At 36.4% G+C, this 27,320-nt stretch overlaps 1 protein-coding gene across 4 annotated transcripts; it reads right to left on the bottom strand.

The window, feature by feature from the left end:
* Positions 1-7,776: 7,776 nt before the first annotated feature.
* On the bottom strand, positions 7,777-26,551 carry LOC108325870 (protein unc-13 homolog). Of its 4 annotated transcripts, none has more exons than XM_052877912.1 (27): positions 26,315-26,551; positions 25,888-25,972; positions 25,637-25,812; positions 25,471-25,535; positions 24,745-25,072; positions 24,026-24,092; positions 23,783-23,936; positions 22,772-22,939; positions 22,520-22,630; positions 22,179-22,388; positions 21,689-21,790; positions 20,779-21,000; positions 20,490-20,564; positions 20,290-20,370; positions 19,666-19,848; positions 19,349-19,504; positions 19,075-19,167; positions 18,227-18,298; positions 16,868-16,985; positions 13,907-14,091; positions 10,673-10,754; positions 10,085-10,189; positions 9,895-10,001; positions 9,542-9,619; positions 9,370-9,465; positions 9,128-9,223; positions 7,777-8,162 (listed from the first exon to the last, which is right to left on the bottom strand). In XM_052877912.1, the coding sequence occupies exons 2-27, from the start codon at positions 25,893-25,895 to the stop codon at positions 7,989-7,991; spliced, it is 3,312 nt and encodes a 1,103-aa protein (XP_052733872.1). In that variant the 5' UTR covers positions 25,896-25,972; positions 26,315-26,551; the 3' UTR covers positions 7,777-7,988. The 4 variants fall into 4 exon arrangements, 3 of the variants coding, with proteins under 3 accessions (XP_052733872.1, XP_017414469.1, XP_017414468.1); XM_017558980.2 differs by having other exon boundaries at positions 25,888-25,965; XM_017558979.2 differs by having other exon boundaries at positions 25,888-25,952.
* Positions 26,552-27,320: the final 769 nt, after the last annotated feature.

The raw sequence follows: 27,320 nt of genomic DNA, 5'->3' as shown, positions 1-27,320 counted from the left end.
CATCACAGTACCACCATCTTCATCAATTTTCATCTTCAACACCATAGATCTCCAACACCCGTCACTGCAAAACTCTCACCCCTTCATTCTTCGCCCTTTTCTTCTTTCATTCCTTCCATCACAGACTCACACAGATTTTCGGAAACCAATCATCCATCTTCACCCAATATTCAATCTTCATCCTTATTACCAAACCCCATCATCATCTTGCCTCCACCGTAACCCAACCACGGCCAACACCTTTCTTCCTCCATTCCATCACCCAACTCCAACCCATCAACCATACCTCCCCGTCATCGATTTTTGTTTATCCAAATCTGCAAGAAGGAATTCACAAGAACCAGAAATGACTAAGAACCTTTAAATCCTTTTCCAGTTTAGCCTAACCATCCTCATCTCCCTCTCGAGAACTTCAATGTCGGTGTCCGATAGGAAAGGATTGCGATTCGCGGTGGCAGTGGTGGCATCCTAGGTCGTTTGGTGGTGGAGCCGAGGCGGTTTCCGGTTTGGTCGCGTGTACCGGCGGCAAATCTGGGCCGTGCGCGAAGAGAGACGAAAGAAGAGAAAGGGAGCAACGCCGCGGAAGAGGTGGTGGTGCGGAAGCTTGCTCGCAGAAGCGGTGACGCAGTCGCCGGTGGCAGCGGCGACGAGGAGGCTTGGCTGGAAGAAGGAGGAGAAACCCTTTCTGCCAAAGGAACCTGGACCAAATCAAAAGAAAAATATCAAAAAAATATATCTATTCTCTCTTTGCACACACCTGTCTCCTATACGCACCCCTATTGTTTCAAAAAAAATTTATAGAAGGCTTTTCTGTCAACAAAAAATAAAAAGAAGAATTGGGCCTGACAAGCAAATAATCAATAGCAACCCCAAATTCATCTTTACACCCGTGGCAGACAAGTGGTTGAAGAGAAGGGTTTTTTGGCCCAAACAAAGGAGCATCAATTTCACACGTCAATCTTGGTTTTATCTCTGTACCCTTAATTTTGTTAATTTTCTCTTGTTTTGTTTTTTACGCTTTAGTTTCTTAATTTTATTATTATTTGTTTGGTCATTAATTTATATCGTGTAATCCCCTTGTAAAGTAACCCCCATCCCTCTGTACTGTATTTGTTTTGTTTATTTGCCAAACACTACGCACGCTCACTTTTTTATATTGAACAAAAATTACAAAAATAAATAAATAAAATAAATAATGAATTGACAAAATCCCAAAAATATGTTTCAAAGGTTTAGGCACATGTGTGATCGCACGCATCGTCCTTGTGCCAAAAACCTTTTCTTTTTCTTACATCAAAACGCCAAAAATATGTTTTAAAGGTTTAGGCACATGTGTGATCGCATGCATCGTCCTTGTGTCAAAAACCTTTTCTCTTTCTTCAAAAATACCAAAAAAATACGTTTTAAAGGTTTAGGCACATGTGTGATCGCACGCATCGTCCTTGTGTCAAAAACCTTTTCTCTTTCTTCAAAAATACCAAAAAAATACGTTTTAAAGGTTTAGGCACATGTGTGATCGCACGCATCGTCCTTGTGCCAAAAACCTTTTCTCTTTCTTCAAAAATACCAAAAAAATACGTTTTAAAGGTTTAGGCACATGTGTGATCGCACGCATCGTCCTTGTGCCAAAAACCTTTTCTCTTTCTTCAAAAATACCAAAAAAATACGTTTTAAAGGTTTAGGCACATGTGTGATCGCACGCATCGTCCTTGTGCCAAAAACCTTTTCTCTTTCTTCAAAAATACCAAAAAAATACGTTTTAAAGGTTTAGGCACATGTGTGATCGCACGCATCGTCCTTGTGCCAAAAACCTTTTCCCTTTCTTTTTTCCTAAATAAAAAAATACCAAAAAATATAAAAATCCTCAAAAACCAAAAAACATCTACTTTTCAAACTCAAACAATATCGCAGAACTACGTGATCCTTGATTCTCCATCAAAAGTGGAGATACGTAGGAGCAAGGTCAGTCCTTGTCAGGCTCACTCTCCCAAAAATCCAAATCATTTTCCAAACAATTTCTCAAACAAATATTCAAACAAGTTTCTCAAGCAGTTTTCAAAAGAACTACGTAACCCTGATTTCTCGCATGAGAATACGTAGGAGCAAGGTCAATCCTTGTCGGGCCCCAAAAAGCTAAAAAATAATTGTTTGTTTTCTTTAGCGTTTTATTTTAAGGGGAAGTTAAATACTTTGAAAACCACATCCACATTCGCACATTTAGTTAAAGGTACTGCCTTAGGGCAGACGTTGTAGGGTGCTAATACCTTCCCTACACGTAACCGACTCCCGAACCAAGAATCTGGTTCAATTTGACCATGCCTTATCATTTCATGGTTTTTCCGTAGTTTTCCAGAATAAACTATGGTGGCGACTCCAAAATCTCTTTTCAATATCTTTTTTTCTTTTATTGGATCGTCGTCCCGTCGCGATTCCGGTTGCGACATATATATATATGTGTGTGTGTGTGTGCAATTAATAAAGTTATAAAATTATTCATTTTATTCTTATTTTTTATTTTTTTTATTATCATGACTTAAAAGTGATCACGAATATCCTTAATATGTGAAAACCTCGAAAATGGTATTTTAGAATTGGTAGTGAGTTAAAAATAATAAGACTCTATTATTTTAATATTAAAATATTTTAATATAAAAGAAATTGTTATAAACCAGTTTGGTTATTTTAAAACACACAATTTCTCTTAAAATTATTTTTTTAGAGTCTTTGTGTTCTCTCTAAGGGTTCGTGCACTTTATTCATTTGTTTAAGGATCAGACAACCTTCTGTGAGATCCTTGCGGCGAGATCTTCAAGTCTGTCCTATCAGCTTCTCAAATAGAATAAGTCAATTTTTTACCCTTTTCTCTAGTTTCACGTTCTTCAATGCATGTGAGGTTTCTCTATGTCGCATGTATGGTTTGAGCTTTCTCTTAGGTTCTCTACTGATTAGTGGTTCTAATGGTATATTTTGATCATGTTTTCATGGTCCGTAAGTATTGTTTGGTTTCTTTGAGTTGAGGGAGCATAGTAGGGTTCTCTAGAGCCAGTTGGAGTTTCTAACCGGTAAGGGAAGCTAGTGTTATTTTATAATTAAATTATTAAGTATGAATTGATATTGGTAGTATAGGAAATTGATGCATGTTGTTGATTGTGTTGAAAATGAAGATTATTGGTTGAATGATGTTGTGTATTATGTTGAGTATGTTTGGAATTGATTAGTTATCATGAACTATGTTGTTGTGATGTTGTATTGATGATTTGAATTAGTTGAAATGGTCGAGGAGTGCTGAGTATCAAAGTAATTGGTTTGGTATTTGAAATGGAGTTTTTAATGGGCAAAATTGTAAGATAATGGTTGGGATGAGTAATATGATATTTCAGGTTTGTTTTCATGTTAATAAATATTTGTTGGAGCAAAGAGATATATTATATATCGGTTACAAATTGATGTTAGTTGGTAGGGTGAAGTTTATAAGGTTTTATGCTTAATTTTAAGGGTTTGAACAATTGAGAGTTTGTGTTATTGATCAAAATGGAGAGGCTGGGTTTGTATGGTTGTTTTATGGTCATTTTAAATTTGTATAGGTTGTCACTTAAGAGCAATTTGATGTAAACATGGGTTAGTGGTTAATAAGTTGGAGTTTGATATGGTTTATGGTCAATTTAGGGGTTTTGAATGGTGAGGTTTTGATTTAGAAAGTCTATACAAAAGGGGAGTGTTTAGGGTCTGTTGTGGAGTCATTTATGACTTGCTAGGACCCTTAGTTGGTAGAAGTTTGAGTTAGAAGGTGTGGTTTGGAGTTTAGGCACATTTGGGTGGTAAAAAATGTATTGATACAACTATTATTGGTTCTTATAATCAAAGAAGTAATTGTTTCATCTCTAAATGTGTTTCACATGAATTTTAGCACGTATGGAACCCCTTTATCAATTGAACAAGTCTCAAATGCATTAAAAGCATTTTTCGAAGTGTGCTGTCAACTGGTATGGGGCGTTAAGTGCCTTTTTATGGGCGTTGAGCCTCTAGCGTTAAGTGCCCTTTTATGGGCGTTGAGCGCCAGTTCTCAGATACCAGGGCGCTATGCGCCAGCCTTTAGGCACTATGCGCCAGCCTCTAGGCGCTTGGGCACTAGTTTTCAATAACCATGGCACTAAGCACTAGCTCTTAGGTGCTAGTCTTTGAGTCTTGGTTTTTAATTGTTTTGGTTTGTTTGGTTATCTGATTAGGTGAATCATTTCTTGTTATTAATGGATGTTTAATGATTCATGTAAATTATATGAGATGTTTTATGAGGTTTTATCTGTGGATGAAAAGTTGTGGAAAAGAGTTCCAAAGAGGAATTTCTTATTGGTGGTTTTAGTTATTGTCAGTATGAATGACCAGAGTTAAGTTGGGGTTTATCCTGATATTCTAATGATCATCCATGCTCAATTAAAGAGTGATGAGTCATGTCGTGAGAATAACAGGAGGTTCTTATCTCCAGTTGACAAAAGACGTTTAAAGGACTAACCTTGTGATAATCCAACTGTTCCACCACACAGGTGTAAGAACCTCTATAACTTGACATTCCATACAATATCTGAATGAGTCAAGTCTAGGTGTATCACATGTTTCTCGAATGTTTGTACACTTAGTTTAGTTTTATCATCTATGTTGAAGTCTTAACTATCTTGTGATATTTTCTGTTTACATTAGCTTACCTTTTTTTTGTGTTGTTTGTCTTTATGTATTTTTCTTTTTTACGATGATCATCTTAATCAGTGTAAACTTAGAGAAAGGAGATATATCTCTAGTCGTTTCAGTGTCCAAATATTAAATTTTCTTCATCAATGATCTGTAGTTTCTTAAAAATTATTATCTATATAATATTTTATATTAATAGTTTTATACTACTAAACTAGGAAGGTCCATAATACATATATTTCGCTATTATTCAAATAACATCATGCAAAAACTGTTATATTTTAAATTATTTTTTAATGTGGTTTCAACCCATAAACCCTTTAGAGATAGATTTCCTCAATTTGTCCATTCATGTAAAATAGAATGAAAATCGCTTTATTAGGAAGTTAGGTTATAAATTGCAAATTCAGTTAAAGTTTTCTCAACATAAAACAGCTATCCTTGTAAAAAGAATCGCAGTTGCATTAATTAAATTCTTACAGTATTCATGTAACATCCCAATAAATAGTAATTACCATTAATTAGAACTAATCACATTTACAGAGTTAAACAGTGCAGTCTTAACTAAAAGCAGCTATTAAAAGCCGAACACTAAACAGATACCAGGTTCAGTAAAAAATTTTCCAAAATATACAAGATTCAGGACGAACGGTTTTACAAAATAAATAACCGAACGTCCCCAAAAACTATACCGATAACCCAAAGACTAAAACCTAACGAGCGCACTAAGGCTCGGCTTTAACCTCCACTTCAACAAGGTTGGCGTCTTCCAAATTCTCTTCTTCCAGCATTTCTTCAAGTGGCGCCTCTCCATCTGCTCACATCCACAACGGATGATCATTGCATTGACAAGACGGACGTACATAACCAATAGACAACACAAGGAAATTCAAGGGTAAGCTTAGGTAATTTAATTCATACAGCTCACATACAATTTAACATAAGAAATTAACACACAAGACATACATCAATACATCAAAGCATAATATAATTCATCCAAACTCTCATAAGACCGACCGTCCGGACTGTATGAATCCATGTAACCGCAGGCGTTCGTTCACTCGGTTGGTGTAGTAACTGGAACACTCATCAGCTGCCAACCGAGGTTAACCCTATCAGCCTCAAAGTACTCAATAGGGCTAGGGCCTCCTGCCATTCCCACGCATGACCTACTCCCCTCTACATGAGGACGAGCACTCACGGAATATCAGGATGAACAGCCATCAGCGATTTTACCATGGTCATACTATACAACTCATCATATTCAATACAGAGACGTTCCTCCTTGGAACGCTCGTTCAAATTCCAAAATCATAATTTCGTCTCAAATATGGTTCGCACATTTTATAATTCCCTCAACATCACATTTTCATTCTTAATTACACTTCTCTAAAAAGACGAACGTTAATTAACTGTATGGACGAACACCATTTAAGATCAGGACGAACGCTATTTAAGATCAGGACGAACGCTATTTAAGATCGGGACGAACGTTATTTAAGATCAGGACGAACGCTATTTAAGATCAGGACGAACACTATTTCTCGCTCGTTAAAATGTACGGAAAGAACGAGCGTTCGGTATAGGACCGAGCGCTACTTATCATTTACCTTTTTGGACGAGCGTTCGGTCTAAGACCGAGAGCCACTTAGGACGAACGCTCGATACAAGACCGAGAGTCCATTTGTACGAACGCTCAGTTAATGACTGAACCCTATTAAGACGAACGCTCGACATAAGACCGAGCGCTACTTAAGACGGACGTTTAATAAAATCGATCGTTATTGGGACGAACGCTCAGTGTAAGACCGAGCGCTACTTAAGACGAACGTTTAATAAAATCGATCGTTATTGGGACGAACGCTCAGTGTAAGACCGAGCGCTACTTAAGACGAACGCTCAATTAGCATTTCAAATGGGGACGCTCGTTCTAAGACAGAATCCTTTCCAAATGAAAGAATTTAACTCTAAATCAATTTTAGAGAAACCGAACGGTATATGACCGTACAAGGACGAGCGTATTTTATCAAGCAGAGAATATGATATTTTCCAGATTTTTCATTTTACAATAACTTTACAGTTTTCATACGATTCATAACTTATAATTTCTCTCCACCATAAATCTCATACCTTACAAAATTAATATTATCATCCCAAACCATACAGAAACTTAGTCATATTCCTAATCATACATTTCATTCTCAGCATAAGTTCAAACAATATTCATCACATACATCCAGTGCAACCATGCTCGTTCATGTATAACTAAACATCAAATATTTCATGCATTTCAGACATCCAGTACACTTCATTGCTTTCATACACATCAAACAAGTATTAAATTAAATTACTAAAGCTTCCCTTACCTGGTCTAGCAGTGCACTTCCAATTGCTAGGGTTTCACTCGTTCTCTCACAGCTTTCTACTCAAGGAAACACTCCACAATCTTCACTTAATCTAAGATACCAAAATCATATACAGTTAAGACCTATAACTCATTCATGCAACCAGAAATTGGTTCGCAGAAACAAAAGGGGAGAACGTTCAGGGACGAGAACTTACCAGTCACAAAATCCTAACGTGTTCGGTTCAAATGAAAGCTCACGACACCGTGAACGATCCTACGGTTTCTGAAATGGAAACAGAGATGTTGATGGTGAGTTATCTTAGAGAGAAGATGAAGAAGGTTTAGAGAGAAGTTGGAGGAAAGAAGATCAAGGGTTTCGTGAGGAAGAAGGTGAATGCAGGAAATGATGGAAATTGTTTTTCAGAGAATTCATTTTTCTCCCCACGTCAAACGGCCATGCACTCCCGTACTGCCACCTGGTTTCCACTACAGCTTTTAGAAGCTTCTGACGCGACAGATGGCGTCAGCGCATGCAGAAGGTGATTTCCCTTCCCCCCGCAGGACGAACGTCCATTCTCTGCATGCCACTTGTTTTCCACTAACGTTTTTTGGAACGCTCCCTCAGTGACACATGGCAGGCGCATGCAGAGTGAAAGTAAGTGGGTTTTGACGTGGCAAGGTGTAATAAATGGTGATCAGAGTGTGGATTTAAGTGCTTAATTAATCAGGTTCTCACAATTCACAAGGAGGAAATTTTACAAATGAACATTAGCATTTTAAGCAAAGTTAAACCGAAAAAGGAAAGAAAATTCACTCATGCCTCCTAATCATACACAAAATGAGTAATTTTAATAATTTCAGTTCCAACCAAAAATGACACATTGGAAGCAATGAATATTCACAGAAAGCTAGCACCAAAATGAAAATTTTGCAGCTTCCCTTTTGTTGTTTACATTCCTCATACAGAAGAACTGGGTATTTTGTATTGTTTCTTCAGAAATTGAGAGGCTTCTGAGTCACTCCTGTGGCATAATATTCTTAATAGAGTTTTGGAATCAGTTCCCAGTTTGCTTTTTCCACCTTGCATTTCCATGCCACTAGCAGATTTCAAGTCATCAATCAACTCTCGCGTCTGCAGAATAACACAGATTATTGTATACTTTCTGATGGATGAAAGTTGCAAGAAAAACATTGTTATCAGTAATTAACTATATCTGTTTCAAATCTTGGTAAACGAGGGTTGTATTATTATTAGCCCTTCAGCAGCCAATGTATAATTTGTTGATACAAGAACTTGCCTATTTTGATACGGTTCTTATTATTGTTGTAATAATCATAGGATATGCGTTAGGAAACCACAGGACAAGTAATAAAATAAGAGGAAAAGAGAATATAGAAAGGATCGGAGATCCTGTTTCACTGAAATCAAGGCAAAAGCAGAAGGAATAACCCTACTGCCTAGAGCTAGACTCATTAAGAGACCAAAACGGTACTCTCCACTCTAATTTTGTTCAAAAACCGACCCCTCCCCCTACACACTCCCCTGACACTATAAAGGTAATAACGAAAAAAGAAATCTTCTAGGATCCTCCAATTCTCTCTCTCTAACTAATTCTGACCACCTCAGCCCCTTGATTTTTTTCTCCTGCTATAAACTTGTCCCCATTTCCTTTGCTCTTTTGTTTCTTTGTCCAATATATTGTTTGGCCCAACATATATTTGGGCTGTATCAGTATGTCTACCAATGAACAACTAGTTTGAGAAAATTTTCAATAGGTTTAAATATGTTTGTTCTCTAACGATATTTGGATTTTTCTTCAAGTCTTAATAAATTTTTCATAACTTCAGACCCCTGAAAATAGTAGTATTTCACCCGTGGAAAAATCTGAGTTTGATAAGTGGTCCCTGCAAAAGTTTTTATCATATTTTTCATCCGATGATAATGTGTCTAGTGAACAAAATCAGTGTAACGGCAAAGATGAAATACAACATTTTTTCTGGGACCAAAAAGGCAAGATAACTTTTGTAAGAAGTCGAAAGAAAAATCAAAACATGTTTTAAAGACCAAAAACATATTTAAACCTTTTAAACACTAACCTCATAGCCATGCAACTTGATCACATGCCGAACACGTGCAACCTGATTTTCGACCACACCCCGAGGGAGCCCATCCCCTCCTGATATAAAGAATTCCTACAAGAAGCACATCACCATTCATTGATTTTGAAACATTGGCCTACTCAAAACTCATTTTTATGGAAAAGAAAGTTCAAAAGATCCAAAGAGAGCCTATTGCAAATTGTGGATGGCATTGAATTGACTAGAGTCAGATAATCTACCTTTAAGATCTCCAAATCTTCCTCTAATAATTTTGCATCACTGGGAAAGAAAACTCTTGATGGACCCCCATCTAAGATAACACGGAGTAAGCCATCCTGGTATGCAGGAAAAATGTTAAAATCACAATAATAGTAGAGAAATGATTATGGAAAGAAAGGCTAAGATACCAACCAATGATGCCTGAAGAAGACTAGTCACTATGCGGTCCCTCAGAGGCTCCACAACAATATCACAAAGTTGGCTAAGTTCCTACAATAAGTCAAAAGTGAAAAACAGATCAATTAAATTGGCAAAAGTTTAAGACTTTATCTGCATAAAATCTGGTGAGTAATGCTTGCTAAAACAGACATTTAAAAATCTTTTCGACTGAATATTCCAAGTGGTAATTTAATTTCAACATTTAAACATTCTGAAATTAACGATTTTACTCAGTAAAATATTATTCACACGATGTATTTGCAATTAAATGTGATCTAACAAGTACAATGTAAAACATGGCACTTTTCTAATGAGACAAACGTTACCATATCAAGTGGCTCTATAAGTGCGTCCAACCTATAGCCAGAGACACTGGGTTTGTACAAATTGTCCATAAATTGAACTCTCAGATCACAAAAGACAATTTTAGTTCCTGCAAGTGGATAATTAACCCAACAAGGTGATTAGAGAAGTCTGATTTACAAGTTAAAAAGAGACAAAGATTCATGTTCTCACCTGTGTACTCACAAATGCGGTCCATAGCAGCATTTATGATTTTTCTACTTCCCTCAAAAGTATCCTTCTGGGAAAAACTTTTGGACTTCCCATCTAAGGATTTCTCTATTGATGAAAGGATTATAGGGAAAGAGTCAGAAATTATCAGTTTCAGAACTCTCATCAATTATCATTATTATCAATTTGAGAAAAAAAAAAAAAGACAAACAGTATATAGATGGAATACTGACAATTTCTCATGCACATAGATGGAATATTAGAGATCAAACCCGGTAGTAGTAACAAATTTGTTTTGCATAATCATTTCATCAACATATTGTAGAAATCACATCTTTCATTGATAAGTTGAATCATATCTAGCATTGCAATTTATTTGAACAGAAATTTCATTGAGGACAGAAAAAAAAAGTTCAAAAAGTACTTTATGACAAATCCCCCTCCCAGTCCCAACAGAGCCTCATGGCTAATCCCATGACAATTATTTTATTTAGTCCAATAAAATTTTCGTTCATTAGATAAGACATCATAATTTTAATAGTAACCATACATAACAAAATACAGATACAAAGACAACCATTCAGCACATACTTATGAGTTTTTCAATGGACCTTTTACTTGTCCATCGCTCCCAGATGTTGTCTTCCAATTTATTCAGATGATTAATGGCATACTGTATATGCAAACAAAACTTAAATTAATACAACAACATATTGAAAGAAGATTCAGCATAAGCAGCACAAGAATAAAGAGAGGCATTAAAACAGAAGATTATTAAGAAGAGTTCTGGAAGTCTCAATATCAGAACTTACTAGGTAAAGCAATGGTCTAGACCACTAACTAATAACTCAGAAGAGGAAGGGGGGGGGGGGGGGGGGGGGGGGGCGGGAGAGAGAGAGAGAGAGAGCACACTTGAAAGCCCACCGATGCATTATACAATTGTATATATTGTGCAAGACAATATTGTTTGAAGAAAGTAATAGAGTACTGAAAATGAGAAGGGAAGAAAAATTGTATAAACTGAAAGTGACTTATTGCATTACTTGTTTGAAGTACATATGTTGGTATTTATACAGAAGTAGCCCGGTAGCAGCCTGCACAACAAGCTTTGCTGACTAGAGTCAATGGATCTAACTAACCGACAAGTCAGTATAACTGACTTCAGTTATTTACAACAAAACACTGACCAGGCATCCATAATACTAAGTGCTTACAACATCTAGCATAGGATATACTCTACCATTTACTTAAGCAGCAGCTGGGTCCTGTAACTAGCTCTCAGAGTTGTAATTTCTACATCTAGTCCATGGCATCCAATTTGATAAATGATTTTCTAAATTCTTCTTGAGATCTTGCTTGAGAAAGAAGATTTAAGGGCTACAACTCGCTATTCTTATTTTACCATGTCTTCAAAGGGGCTTATTTGTTCTTTTGGTTCACCATTACTGCACTCTGACCAGAATTATTATCAATCATATTCAGATGTTTTTCTTTAAAAAAAAAAAAAACATGATTATACTTACTTTTGTATTCCTCAAGTGTTTTGCTTATTTTCTTCCTCCATTTATTAGAGTAGACTATACTATTGATATTTATTGTACTGTAAATCAGTTTGCTGTTACATAACTTTCAGCTGGACTAAGTGACTACTTTATTAGTGTCAGTACAGTTTGTTAGTTCAGTTAGTTTGTTTTCTTAATCAGCTATAAATAGCTGAATCCTCTTTCTTTGTAATTGGATTTTAGAAATACAACTTACCATTTCATCTAATAAAGCTTTATCTCTATTATACTTCATATTTTACCATTTCTTATGCTGAATTTTAGCCCATATAAAATTCTTTATGAAACCTGGGTTTAGGGTTTGGGTGTTCTTTTAACGAGTTGAATGGCGATGTGTGATCCATGTAGCTGATCTAACCCAGGAGGATAAGGGTTTGTTGTTGTGCTATGCAATCCTTTATGATGCAGGTACTAGTAATATCAAGAAGACATAAGTTTAAAGAGCCAGACACCTCATTAACTTCATACTTTCATTAATTTGATGTTATTGGGAACTGCTACAAAATCTGAGAAATATCTGATAACATCTTTACGTACCTGAGACTATTTTAGAGTATCGTAGACAATCTGTTTGGATTTCTTTTTATTTTGTATTTAGTGATTTGTTTTCTTATTGAATTAGGATCTTTGTACTTATAGGTCAATGGTATATTGTAAATAGGAAAATTATTTCCTACACTTATTGCATTAAGTCTACATAAAGAGACTCTATTTGTTGTGAAAGTTTTGGCACCTCTGCATTAGTTTTTTCTCTTTCAACTAGAACAATTGTAATAAAATGGTCTAATAGATCACAATTTATTCGGGTTTTCAGCTCAGTAACTTGTTTCCTTTCAGTAAGAATTTGCTAACGTGGAATAGAATGATACATATGCAGCAGAATCCTAAACAACTAAATAAATCAATATCAAAAAGTAAAAGGAAAGAAAAAATAACAAACAAGAAACATGTAACACATCATGCTAGTCTCTTTGTGGATACCAAAAATAAAAGGAAAGAGAAAAGAAAAAAACAGAAAAAGAAATATGTGACACAGCATGCCAATGTCTATACATCCAAGAAACACCCTTCCCTGAAGACAACATGGACAGAATATAACGAGGAAGCGAAAAAAACTACTTAATTTCTTATAATTTTATGTTTCTGGCACTAGAGTAATTCTAGTAACTTTATAAGTAGGATTTTAGTTTTGTGGATTTATGCCATTTTGCTTGTGAATGTTCATACTCTTAACTAAGCTTCATTTATTTTATTAATGGTCAGTTATTTGACTTGGACATAAAGTTTTGACAAGGTCTATATAACTGATGTATCCAGCTATTAGACACCAAAAATATTTATGTCAAAAAAAAAAAAAAAAAAAAAAACTAGCAGCCAAAATATGTCAAGTTTTTCTCAGGTGTGTGTTCACTAAAAGCCCCTAAAGTTTAGGTCTTCTTCTGTCTTATATTCTACTTTAATTTCTCCCAAAAAAGCTCCCTATTCAATTAGCTAAGTAGTTAGCAACGATTCTCCAACTTTACAAGGTCCAACTTTTCCCGCGTTTCAAGTCTTGCATCTCAATCCTTTCATTCACTATACCCACATTAACTATTATTTCTAGCGCGGTTGTACCAGTTTCAAAGTTCTAATTATATTCATGTGTAGCCCAAAGTAAAAATGAAAGGAAAAACTTCAGTTCAACCTATATGGATTACAGATTCAAATCATACTCCAAAAACGGGTACCTAAACATATACTATTGACAGTAAACCCTCCAAAATGCTAATGACAGACTACCTTTCATATTTATAATACAGTGAAGAGAGTACCAACAGTATGTACTAAATTTCTTGTACAGCTAAGCAACTGTTTTATCATGATTGAATCTCTGAGAATTTTAAAAAATCAAAAATTCAATTCTGCATCATCTCTTTAACACCTAACATTTTAGTATAATATTTCAGCAGCATCCACCAATAAATTACTACTAAACAGAACTAGGAGGTTTCCAATACAACCGTACATTTTTCTATCCAACCACATACGAACTTCAAAATTTTCAAACAATGTTGTTGAAGGAAAAAATGGCTGCTAAAAATTACAAGAAATCTGTAATCCAAAATGGAATACAGAAATTCTAAAAATAATGACAAATTTAACCAGAATGAAAAGCAGATCATTAAAAAAGTTTATTGAGCGACAAAGGAAAATGTAATATCCTCACAACCACAGAAACAAGAGTGAAAATAATACAGGTATAATCAGGTTTGCTTGAACTCACGTATAATGTATTTAATTGAACGCAAAGTGTTGGAGTTGTTAGGACACTAATTTGGCTAGGCTTTAACTCATCAGGCTCAGGCACACGAGTATCAAACAGTTCCTTCTTTACAAAAGCCTTTATTCCAGCTTCCTTTTTGTACCGTGTGAGAATAGGCACTGGTGGTATTAGATCCTCCTTGCTGGCTGTGTAATTAAAGGGACACCTTAAGATTAATAACTCACAAGAATGTAGTGTCTACAGAGTATGCATAATCTTAACAGAGGATGAAAACTGATACATAAAAAAATCTTTTGGAAAAACATTAGAAAAATATGCATTATGCACTAATGACACCATCTACTCAAGAACATATTATAGTCAAGAAATTGGTAATGGTGAGGATGTAGGCAATACACTAACATTGGTAAAATATTATAACCACCAAATTTTACAATGCATCAATCAAAAACTTGATCACATCAGCCTTATAATTATTGTGAAAATGGTATTGTATTGAAAGAAATGGTTCTCTTGCTTGTTACATCCCTTCTCCTTAATCCTATACTTATAGGAGTAAGTGAGTGGTACACATCTCACACACACTCACATACAGCACACTCACAACTCACATCTAAATACAAATACAATAATTCTAACACTCCCCCTCAAGCTAGAGCATACATATTGTATGTACTAAGCTTGGAATAGATGAACTCGGTGTTGAACTAGATGATTTGTCTTCAAGAGTGTGAGGCAAACATAGATGGACAACAGCAGCTTGTGAAACTTCAACTTCAAAAGTGGATGAAGGAAAGCATTGGTGACCAATGACAAACTGCAAGGACTGATTCTCCAATCAATGATGGATGAGTGACGGGATCAACAGTGGTAGCTGAAAGCTAAGAGCTACAAAACTGCAGGGACTACACTAAATCCTCATCAATGATGGCTGGGTGACGGGATCAACAGTAGTAGCTGAAATCTACAAAACTGCAGGGACTACACCCATATACATGTGACTTGCAGTGTCTTGGAAACGTACTCCCCCTTAGTGTGAACGGCGGAAATGTGGAATATCACAGTTGCTGGACCACTAAAACAAAACACAAGATTAAGCTACAATGCTGAAACAGAGGCATCAAAGATCCAAATTGAAGGTCCAAAATTCTTTGCTGGACAACTCCTAAGTGGTGATACGTTGCAGTGTATCACAAGAAGATCGGGCTAACTCTAGCACCGAACAACGGCTGTGCCGAACAGCAGCAAATAGTGCAAGAAGATCGGGCTAACTCTAGCACCGAACAGCGGCAAACTGTGCTAACTCTAGCACCAAACAGCAGCAAACAGTGCTAACTCTAGCACTGAACAACGGCAAACAGTGCCAAACATCGAGCTAACTCTATCACCGAAAAGTGGCAAACAGTGCCGGACAGCGGAAACGGCGCCGAACAGTGGAAACGGCACCTGGACAGCGGCAGACGGCGCGGACAGAGGCAAACAGTGGCTGGACAGCGGAAAACGGTGTCCGGACAGCAGCAACCGGTGCCTGGACAACGGAGAAACGGCGCCAGACAGCGGCAAATGGCACCTAGACAGTGGCAAACGACGTGGGACAGCGGCAAATGGCGCCTAGACAGTGGCAAACGGCGCGGGACAGCAGCAAATGGCGCCTGGACATCAACGGTGGAGACGAAGATGGCAGCAATGGCTGCTCTGAGGGTCGGAACATAGAGAGGGAGCTCCGACGACGGTTATGGAGGTGTCGCGGTGAAACTCCGCCACGGGAAGGCGGCGCGTGCAGAACACGCGGCCGAGACTGGCCGAGAAGACAGCTGGTGCGGAGGTTTCGGTCGCCGGCACCGGTGGGGTTGGTCGTCGCGTGAAGAGGCGAACCAGATCCAGTGGTCGCTGGTCGGAACGGTAACGGTGGCCGGCGACAAGGCGGCGCGTGGCTATACGCGTCCGAGATCTACCGGAAAGAGGAGGCGCGTGGAGGCGCGTTCGGAGGAATCTGGTGTTGTCTCCGGCGGGGTTGGCCGTCGCTCGAGGAGACGCTCCAGATCCGATGGTCACCGGTCGAAACGGTGACGGCGGCCGGCGGCGGACTAGGCGGAAAGAAGAGCTCCGTGGCGGCGCGTTCAGAGGATTCTGGTCCTGTCTCCGGCAGGGGTGGCCGTCGCTCAAGGAGACGGTCCAGATCCGCTGGTCAACCGTCGAAACTGTGACGGTGACCGGCGGCGGCGGCGGCAGCGGCGGCAGCGGCGGCGGCGGCGGCGACGGAGTCAGCAGCTATGGCAGCGGAAAGTGGCGGCGACAGCAGTGGCACACTCAGTCTGGACTGGTGCACAGAGAAGAAGAGAAAATGGAATTTGAGGGCTGTCACCAGAAACTGTAGGGGCTGCCGGCGGCCATGGCGGCCGGCCGCCGGCAGACAGCAGAGACCTAGAGGTAGATCAGAGAACCTGCTCTGATACCATGTGAAAATGGTATTGTATTGAAAGAAATGGTTCTCTTGCTTGTTACATCCCTTCTCCTTAATCCTATACTTATAGGAGTAAGTGAGTGGTACACATCTCACACACACACTCACATACAGCACACTCACAACTCACATCTAAATACAAATACAATAATTCTAACAATTATCAAGCTAACAAAACACCACATAATCAGGTAATATGATTAGAACTTTAAATCTTGATGAGACAGCAGAATAATTAAAATGTGGTTAAATTTATCTGTAAATAAGACTAAAATGAGAACGTCTAATGGGGTTTAGGGATATTCTTGTACCATCAGTTAACTTTGGAGACAAGGATGCAAAGCAAATTCTTAAAGACACCATAATATAACAGGGTTAATCCAGCTCCTTATGATGAAAATCATTTTCAGTATTTCATGAAGAACAGATCCCTAAACCATCATTAAATTGTCTTACGCGAACACTTCACAAATAAAAAATATGCAGTTTCTACTCACCCAAGTCATTAACAACATTATTTGCATACACTTGAAGAGCGTTGTCAATGCCCCGAAACAAGCTATTCAATTCTGTAAACCTCATTGGAACTTTGAGACCAAAAAATTGATCAACTGTCTGCACCCAATAAGATATAAAATCAATTATAATTATAGTTATAGTCATATTATAATGACAATAAAACTAATAAGTGGCTCCGTGACCAAAAAATAGAGAAATATTATTTTGGATCTGACTCCTCTAAAGTGAGTAATTATTCACTTTAAAGGTGTTAAAAATATGATTATGCTAATCAGGAAATATTGAATAGCCTTAATTTTGGGGATTACATTTTTTCCCTTTTATTATATCAATATTATTCATCAAAAACAGAATCATGTCTGTGCTTATAACACAATTCCTGTAAATCTTTGAATATGCTACTGACAGATCAAGGTTCCATTTTCCTCTCTTTTTCTCTTTTCCTTGCAGGTGAACAATACCACACCTCCCATTGGCCATTGATTGGCAGCTTTCCCAGCCACCTTAGTTAACGCCCATTGCAGTCACTGACACCCTCAGCAAAACCCACCCGGTCAACACTCTGCTTTAAGCCACCACATGGACCCCCATGTACAGTCTTTCTAAAGTATGTGAAGTTTAAGTGAACACAGTCAAATGACAGGTGAATCACCACCCACTCATCAAAAACCCCTTCCTGGTCTTTGATGGTCCTTCCCTATGCCCTGTCTGGCTATTTCTATCACGGCCTCCTCATGATGTACCTTGGAACCCGGCACCAGTGCAACTTTTACAAATGTTCAACTGATTCCATGAGATAAATTGATTGGATCAAATAACTACAATACATGGGCAGCTGCTGTCACCCATTGTTCCATGGATAAGATCTTGCCAACAACTTAATCAACCAGACAGTGGATATTTTTGCTGAATATTAGTAAAGTGGAAGTCATGCAAGTGAGCAACTGAAAATATGTAAATACATTTCTGCAGTCTTGGATGTCATTTGAGCAGGAAGGAAGCATCCATTTGATAACTAAGTTTCCAATCGCAGAATCAAGGTTCCAAATGATGAAAAGAACCTATAAAAATATCCCTTTGCCAAGTAGGAAGAACTCTTGATTAGTTGAACTATTTCCATTGTTGATTAGTCTATATTTTCTATCTTTTTCTGAGATAAGGGGAATTATGGTTTTTTTCTTTTCTTATAATGCATAATACCAAAAGGAAAACGATGCAGATATGGTCAAACATAACTTACAAACATACACTAGAGTAAAGTTTACATTGGAAGATAATGAAAAATTATGGTGTTACACAACCTTATAATAATCCAATAAAGGCAACTGCATTCTTACCTCCTCAATAATCCTGTAAACTTCCACAATAGAACCAGCATGCCGCTGTTGAGGAGATATTGGGTCCCAGTGCTATGAAATTTTACTAATAAGTTAATACAGCCTTTGTTCAATGAGGAAATTTAGTAGAACTATAGAAGCAGCATAAAAAATGAAGAAAACTAGTAGTTACACCATTGCAAAAGTAAAGTATTACTTTAATAATAGATTCATATCGTGACTCTGTTTCTAAACCTTTTTAACAAATAAATATATAAATTATTCTTAATTATATATAAATACACTCATACATACATACATACATACACATATATATATATATAGAGAGAGAGAGAGGGGGGGGGGGGGGGGGGGGGGGGGGAATAAAGCAGAAGGATTATGGGATTTAAAACCAATCTCACTCATCATTAACTTATCTCATTTTTTCTCACTTCAATCCACAGTGCTGTGCTGCCTATACCTTTTGATTATGCTATTTGACTCTACTTAATTATTCTTTAAACAAATTAATAGTGATTTGGTGTACAGACTACTGGTTTTGATTATTAATGACAGACATATATCTTTAGTAATTCTTTTTTACTATTTTTGGGAAAATGTATGCACTATAAATTATCTGCACTGAATCCTTTATTAGCCATCTCATTATCTGCTTCTTCATTTTACCAAATTTGGGGTCAGCCACTCCAGGATTAAGTACTCTAACGCTAATTTAAATATACAATAGATATTACAAAAATAATCTTCTAAAAAGAACAATAAAACTAGACCTTGAGAAAGGTCTCTGTAATAAACATAATCAAAACAACTGGAATTTGACAGTATAGCAATATTGATGAAGGATTTACCTCTTGTTGAAAAACCCGCTCTACCCAACCTAAAATTCTTCCAAGCTGTGAATTGACCCAACGTAACACCAATGTTCCAGATTTTGTCTCAATCTATACCAAGTAAAAAGAGCAAGGACCAAAGTATAGAATAAATAATGATAGGACAATAGAAGGATAGATGACAAAAGACCATGGGTCTGTTTGGAGAAAATGTCTCCATAAGCACTTTTAGGAGAGAGAAAAAGAAGGGAAAATGAAATTAAGTTCTCTAAAAGAAATTTGACCACCTAACCTGATAGAGATTCAATTTCTTCAACAAGATCTCGGCATTTTCTTCATGGCATACAGATGCAATAAGTGCCATTATGAACTGCTCTAGACTTTCAGCTGCAGGGAATACAGAAATGACATCCTCGGTTAAATGCTCTGCACCATCCAGAAAGGGTTTCTGAAAAAAAACAAAAAAAAGAAAACAGATTTTCAGTGATTTTGAAGATATATTCCATAATGTAATCATAATATATATATATATACACACACACACGCGCGCGTGCGCATACACACACACATACATATACTTATATATAAACAAACCATATATATACTCACCAGTCTGAGCCCATAAAGTTTGTGAACTAGTGATCCAGATACAACAGTTGCTTGAGGATGCCTTTGAGATAAAACAGGCAAGAAATTTACAGATTCTCGTTTTAGGAGCTTCTTGAGTTCTTCTGCAAGCAATGCCAAGGGATGCTCGTTTGACATATCAGTTCTTTCAACAACTTGCACTGTCTGCAGAAAGTAAACAGATTCCTTAAATCTAAAAGATAGGCATAACAATGGACTACAAAGACAATGACATGCTCTATCCAACAGTTTGCAATTTAAAAAGATGAAAACAAAAAAGCAGATGTTCTCACAAGCATTCAATTACATAGCAGAATCAAGAAGACATAAAACAGTTTTAGGAACACATCTGATTCCAAATTCTACAATATATATTTAAAGCTTAGCACAAAATCAATCAAAATATAAATATATATAATTAAGTCATGCTTAAAAGATATTCACTTTAGCATGTGTATAATCAATAACAATGAACAGGAAGCTTTGTGAGTTGTCTATCATTTACCAGTCAAGTGGAAGATACTAATAATTACCCAATTAGGATTTCAATGAAGATAAAAATTGAAAGAACAATGTATCCAAACATCTTTGCAATTTAATACTCACCCTTGAAAATGCATTCTTAATTGATGATGATATATATATCTCTATCTGATCACGATCACTAATTGGCAGGGATTGTGAAGTCTGCAGGAAAATAGTAAAGAAACTTTTATAACTGAAATTTATAGCCTACCATAGTATTTGTATTTTATACAAAATTATCCATCCAGATGTGAAAGATATCATTGAAAAGGATTACACACAGTTTCTGGTTCTTCCAGTAGAAGCCTCCTGGTAATCATTGCAACTGCTACAATCTTTTCCATAGTTGCTGAACCCTAAAAGTATGTGAGAGGTTTTGTAAAACAAAAATTAAAGGTGCAACACAAGATATCATAGTTACTTGGTAACAAATCAAAAACAAAGCTTTTGAATAGAAAATAAAAGGGGAAAAGAGTTCAAGAATATTTGTTTTTAAAGGGCAAAAACATAGAAAAACATAGTCAAGCATGTGATCCAGTACTACCTAACAACTTAATAAGTTGAACAAACCTCGTTGAAGTGCATATGGTAATCTCCAAGCTGCTTGTCCGTCCATCTCTGAATTGGTGTTAAGAAAGACTGTAAGAAAGATAGATCCCGTTCACCCTCAACCTTGGAACGCAAGCTTTTCAAGTGCAACCTCTCTTGTTGGCCTCTTTGCTCCATTAGTGGTATTTTATTTAATTGCTCAAGTGCATGCAATAAAACCCCATGCTCCCTTGTGATAACATACTGCATCCCCATAATGAAAAAGCAACATTAAATAATGATTGAAGGAAGAGTTGTGTCCCATTATTCGAAAAATATTAATTAATCAAATAGTACAGTATCAAAAAGAAAAAAAAAAAAAAAAAGCCAAACAACAATGGAAAATACACTGAATGCCTAATAATCAACATATCCCAATGAGTGGAATTTTAACAACGCAACCTTAATCTTGATTCCTATCAAACAAAAAGACTTCTTTGTCTTGATAAGGATACATGGATTCATCCATATATCTCTAATTTTTCTCATTATTCAACAAAACCTTTTGGCACCATCCATAGGGATTAGTCAAGAAGAATAAGAATTGATTTTCAATTTCCCTGATGGTGTTCATCTCCAGGGTTAGATTACGGTCTAAAGCCATATAAGTCAAACTGCGTACATTTCAGAAGAGAAAACAAAGAGAAAATACGTGAAATGAAACATTTGTATATATAGAGTGAAATATGAAAGAAAAAAAAAACACAGAAAAACAAGGCCACGAAGTGGTAATAAAATTAGTCCTACATGAGAAAGACAAGTGTTTTGTTCAAGGTCTCTTGCAACTACAAATAAATTGAGGCAGTCAACAGCAGTCCAGTATAGTAGTTCAACTTTAAAATCAATTGTGATTCTTAAAAATAACATGAAAAGAAAATGTGATGGCAACTACCTGACGAAATAAAACCCATGCATAGCAAGTGTGATGGATTGTCTCCGTGATTCCTAAAACTCTCCATGTTGACTTCAAAAGTTCAAGAATTTCCTCCACTTCCTAGAAATTAGAAAGACCACGGATGACAATTCAGAATCCACAAAAGTGATACAATCTAATTTCTACTTTACCTGGTAGCTTCTCAAATAAGAGTTTCATCACAATTAATTCTTAATAAAATAGAATTCTGTCTTAACAGCAGATTTCAAGTAAATACATGTTGATAAAAACCCTCTGTTTCTTTTCCAATCAAATTTGGAAAAGTTATACATATCACTTGCACAGCCCATGTACTCAGGAACCACAGACCTTATCACAATTCACTTGTTAATAACTTAATATTCAGAATATAAATAAATAAAGCAAACATAGCATAGCAATAACAATTTAAAGATGTAATGGCTGAACGTCTGCTATAATATAGCCTTGGAAAGTAAAAGACACCAACCTCTGTCAGTTTTCCTTCATCAAGCATGTCAAACACGCTTAAAAGTAACTTCTCGTATAGTCTGACATTTAAGTGATAACCATCTGACCAATGGCATATTTCACCAGTTAAGTCACCCCGAGCTGGCCGCTCAGCAAGTGGAATTGCAATCTCCCTTAGGGATCTCAAGCATTCTGTCCTTTGAAGTTCACCACTTGAAGATGGGAGAAACTTAAAAATATAAAATAAAAATCATGTTAGTCACAGCCAGTCAGGCCACACAAAAAGGTATGCCAATTCTTATGACCTAATGCCAATAGAGGATAGGTAAAATATGAACATCAAAATGGAGAACCACACACCTCTGCTTCTTCAATCTTGGCCAACAGAATCCTCAACTCGTTTGTCTTGCGTCCAGATTCACCAAATCCAACAGCAGGGTGATTAACAAGCCCCTCCTCCAAAACTTTTAACTATACCAGCACAAATTTGGAAATGTTCAACAACGAATAAAAAACTATTAGAATGGCATCCTCATCTTTTCATTGACACATTAACAAGCTAGTAGTGTATATGAAGGAGATCAGAGAAACTTCTATAATGGATCTTACTACCTGCCGCTTTTGCCAGCGTATAAACGCCTTCTTATCAGAAAATTCTGAACGTGAAATACAGCAAAGCAACTCCAAAGGAACCAATAGAGTATCCATCCTTTTCCCCACCTTACCCACAAGAGCATTTAGCAAGCCTTGTCTGGTTCTAATATCCATTGACTCGGATATCTGCATGCAACAATTATCTATAAATGAGTGCAGGATGTAGAAAACGTAAGCAAATACAAATTTATGATTTCTTGATTTTCATGGTTTGCAAGTATTAGTTGTCTCATTCCACGAATTAGATGGACGATAGCCCTATTAGTAGCACTAGAGGTAGAGGCAGACCAAATAAAACTATATGCAAAACTATTACGAAGGATTTAAAGGTCAACAATTTGTCCAAAGACTTGATTCAAAGAAGAATATTATGTAGCTAACCACCCCTAGTAGGAAAAGGCTTGGTTACTATATAGTTTTGAATATAAATTCAGAGGCAAAGAGCCCATGCTTATGAGTATGAGCCCAACATAAGAACAATTAAACAGAATCCAGAATGCATATTGAACTGAACACAGATTCAATGCCCACCAAATCAGACGAGCCCCAAGTCCCTTTAGGGATTCAATCCCAGTGTCTTCACTTTACCTGTACTTTAGCTACTAAACCTCAAGACCTTCTGTGGCCAACAAACAAAACAAAAGGCACAATGCCAAAAAAGCAAGATCTTATCACCCTATGATAATTAACTTTCTATAATAGCAGACAAGCTTCCAAAGTCAATATCGGTAAAATGTAATTCATCCTCTAAACTACCTCCCTCAGCAAAAGAGGAAGCCACAATGCTATAAAGGGTTTAAAAAATTATCATTTTCATTAGAAGAAACCAGAGGCCAATGCATATTATAAGAGTACACTTAAAGTATGTTGCCAAAATAAACATTAATAAGAAGCATAATGGTAGAAAAAAATCAATGGGAGGACCAAAGGATCAAAGCATAAGTAAATAGAACATATGTCCATGTATACCTCCATTTGAACTCGCATGGTTTCCAGCAAGCCAACTAATCCAGGAGCACTCTGAGACTGGGATACAACACTTCCACTTTTGCTACGCCCAAGCTTCCTGATCAAGCTGGATTTTTTATCTTTCTTTTTTTCCTTTGATGGGACAATCAGACCCCTGATAAACAAGAAATACATCAAAGAGTTCACATATAAATCTTTCACGAGAAGATATCCCCTCAAATTAAACATGTCTTGGCAACATACCCTGTGGCTCCAGCACAGGCCAAGAGGATCTCATACGCAGTTTCACGAAGATCATCATCTGATATGCCTAGAATCGGTAAAACCAGAAATTAGGAAATTCCTGAGAGCTTTCATTTGAACCTTTCAATTCAAATTTGAGGCTTAAAACATCAAGATGTAATATCTTAATGTTTTCAACAAAAGAAGAAATTATTAGGATACTATGAAGGATGAGAAGTACAAAGAATGGGGATAAAAAGTCCTGCTAGAGCTACAAAACAAAATATACAAAACCATCATCCCAAAAGAGACCTCCATCATCTATGGATACCTGTTATAGAAACACCCCTTAACCCTAAAACAACAATGGGTTGACACCAGATAGAAGCCAAGAAAACTATTCTGCGACAATACAATGAGAAGGGAGAACTTTCCAGTCAACACATGTCTATGACCATGCAGAGGCACAAGGGCAAACAGAAAAATGTCAGATTCCTTCTTTATACAGGTTTCCACCATTGCGATGACTTCAATGACTCAGCAATCAACAAATGGTGACTTCATGTATGAGATTTTACCTTACAACAATTGTTAGCACTGTTGGTTCATTCAATTTTCTTAATCATATGACTCCTTCATATTCTAAATTGAAATACTATTCTTCTGACAATATTTACACAGCTTAGAAGTTGTGAAGATGAAACAACATAGCCAACAGACAAGTTTTCTAGAGAAACCACCTGTGGAGAAGGAAGGCAATTTCACTGCAAGATCTGAAGCATCATTAAGAGTCCTTTTAGCTCTAACGCCTTCAACAACTGAAACATCATCATCATCATCAAAATCTTCAATGTCATCCACAGTTAGCTCCTTTTCTTGAGTAGTGTCAAAAGACTCAGATCTCGATACACTAGATAGAATTGGGGATGGTGGAAAAACAGAAGGAATGGAAACAGCTACAGGAGGCACTGCAGAAACAGGAACAGTTGGTGGCGGCCTTCTGGGAGGTGAACCTGAAGACTCAGGATCAGTGACCAAATAAAATTCACCGACTGAACCTGTATCACTCTGTTAAAGCCAGGAACATTTACAATCCAAACATCATCCACAAACGATTAAACAAAAGATTTGAATGAAATGTGATAAAATCAAAACTTATAAAGCATGTCATGACAGTAAAGAAAATAGCTCAACAGTTTCGAAGCTGCATCGTATTCCTCCGCAAGTATTAATAAAAGAGCAGAGTTGGCAGACTAGTCATAGCATGTTTAAAATGGCAAAATGCAGCAGTTACACATAAATATAGTAAGAAACTAAGAATGACTTCAGTATAAAATTGTCATTAAGAAGTGCACAAGCCAAACCAGTACTTCATTTATAATATTAATACTTAAACTTGTATAAATGGGCCTAAATAAACAATTTAAAAATAAATTCAAACATCAAAAAGGTCATATCTAACATACCATTTGTGGTAACCCAGTATGATCATGATAATCTCTAATTGCTTCTGAAAGTTCAAGCATTGTACCTGCATTGAAGGAAGTTAATATTAAGACAAGGAAAACTAAAACAAACAAAAAAAGAAGGATGGTAACTGATAAGCAAGGCAAAAGAGCGAATTCAACTAACTCTTTTTTGCACAGTTGAGGACATAATCAACACTGACTTGATCTAGATCCACATCATCCAGTGTAACTGCACCAGGTGGCATTACAACTTTCTTGATTAAGCTCCCTGAAAGTATAAAATCAAGAAGAACTCTTCTGTCCCTCCTGTATCTCTGGAGAAGCTCTATGGCATTCTCTCTGCAGCCCATCAAATCACCAAAAGTAAGGGTCCCATCACATGATAAAGTAATGAAGGAACAAAAAGACACTTACTCTTCCATTGCTAATAAAACTGCAATTATATTGAACTCCGGCCAACTTCAACAAGTGTGCTATTTCTGCAACATAGAGCTGAAAACTATAATAACAATGAATGCCACAGGATAATATGTAGCATACAAAATCAAAACACTAGAAAACTAAAATCGCACACTCCCACCATAAATCAAGGCCATTCAAAAAAAAAAAAAAAGTTGCAGAACAAAATTGACATTAAGCAAAACAAGAGATCAGATTCAACCCAGTTCAGATTGTTCAAGCATTTCATTAAAAATAAAGTGAAAAGCTAGAACTTTCAACAAAAAATCAAGAACCCAAGTTTATTTTTTGTGTGGGGCGGTGAACCACGTGACAAGAACTACGTTTTGATGTTGAAACAGTAGATGCCCTTTCTTTCCAAGTGAAGCAAAGAAAGCGCTACCTGAATGGATCTTCAAAATGTGGAGAATGGAGAAGAGAGAAAGAAGAAAAGTCAAATGGGTATGTGAATTGGATGCAGAAATTGAAGTTTTCTGGTCACTTGAGCTGAGCTGTGAGGACTCTTGTGAGTAAAAGCAGAGCGAAGTAACCTCAGCCAGCTCTCACAAGAAATCGGAGCAATTCGAGTTTCAATTTCAATTCCAAATTTCGTATGGATCCAATCCAAGTTCTATTTTTCGTTTTCAGAAAAGCAAAAGTTTATGTCAATATATGCTTGTTTTTATTTTTATTATTATTATATTATATTATATTATTATATATTTTTTAACCTCTTACAATAGTATTATTTTGTTTTATTCACATTGGTTTTTTTAATTCCTCGTAAAACTGATGGTGCAGTTTGTACTTGGAAACTTAGTTGCAGCTTGTAGAAAGGAAAATAATAAAGGAATATGGTCAGAATGTAATAAAAGAAAAGAATAATATTATACAGGATATATTTGTTTTTGGGTTGAATCCTTTCGGGGTGTCTAAAAATATACAATATTTTCTTTTTCTTATAAAAAAGTAAAAAGTAAAAATTAATTTTGAAAATTATGATATATTTTTGCATTATTATTTAGATGAAAAGACATTAATTAATGAAGTCAATTCTTTTTTTTTTCTCTCGGATATACTAATTGTTTATTTTATTTTACTTTTTCATTTCACTTTTCCAATATATTCTGTGATTTCTTTTCCTGTAATATTTCATTTTTCTTTATCGCTATCTTCTTCTTCCTTGCATTATTTGTTCTTCGTTTCATTTTTCTTCTTCTTCATCTTCTTTCATTTTGTCATGTTGTTAACACTTGATAGTGATTCTATCGATTATGAGAAAATTGAGAGTATTTTAATTGAATGATGATAGAAATTGTAAATATTTTATTATGACGATGATAAAAAATTTTGAAGAATTTGTATGAACATAGCATGAATTAAATTAAATTCACATATATATATATATA

The sequence above is a fragment of the Vigna angularis genome, chromosome 5 (assembly GCF_016808095.1).
Source record: "Vigna angularis cultivar LongXiaoDou No.4 chromosome 5, ASM1680809v1, whole genome shotgun sequence".
NCBI classification, from domain to species: domain Eukaryota; kingdom Viridiplantae; phylum Streptophyta; class Magnoliopsida; order Fabales; family Fabaceae; genus Vigna; species Vigna angularis.
This window is presented reverse-complemented; position numbering and strand designations above follow the sequence as displayed.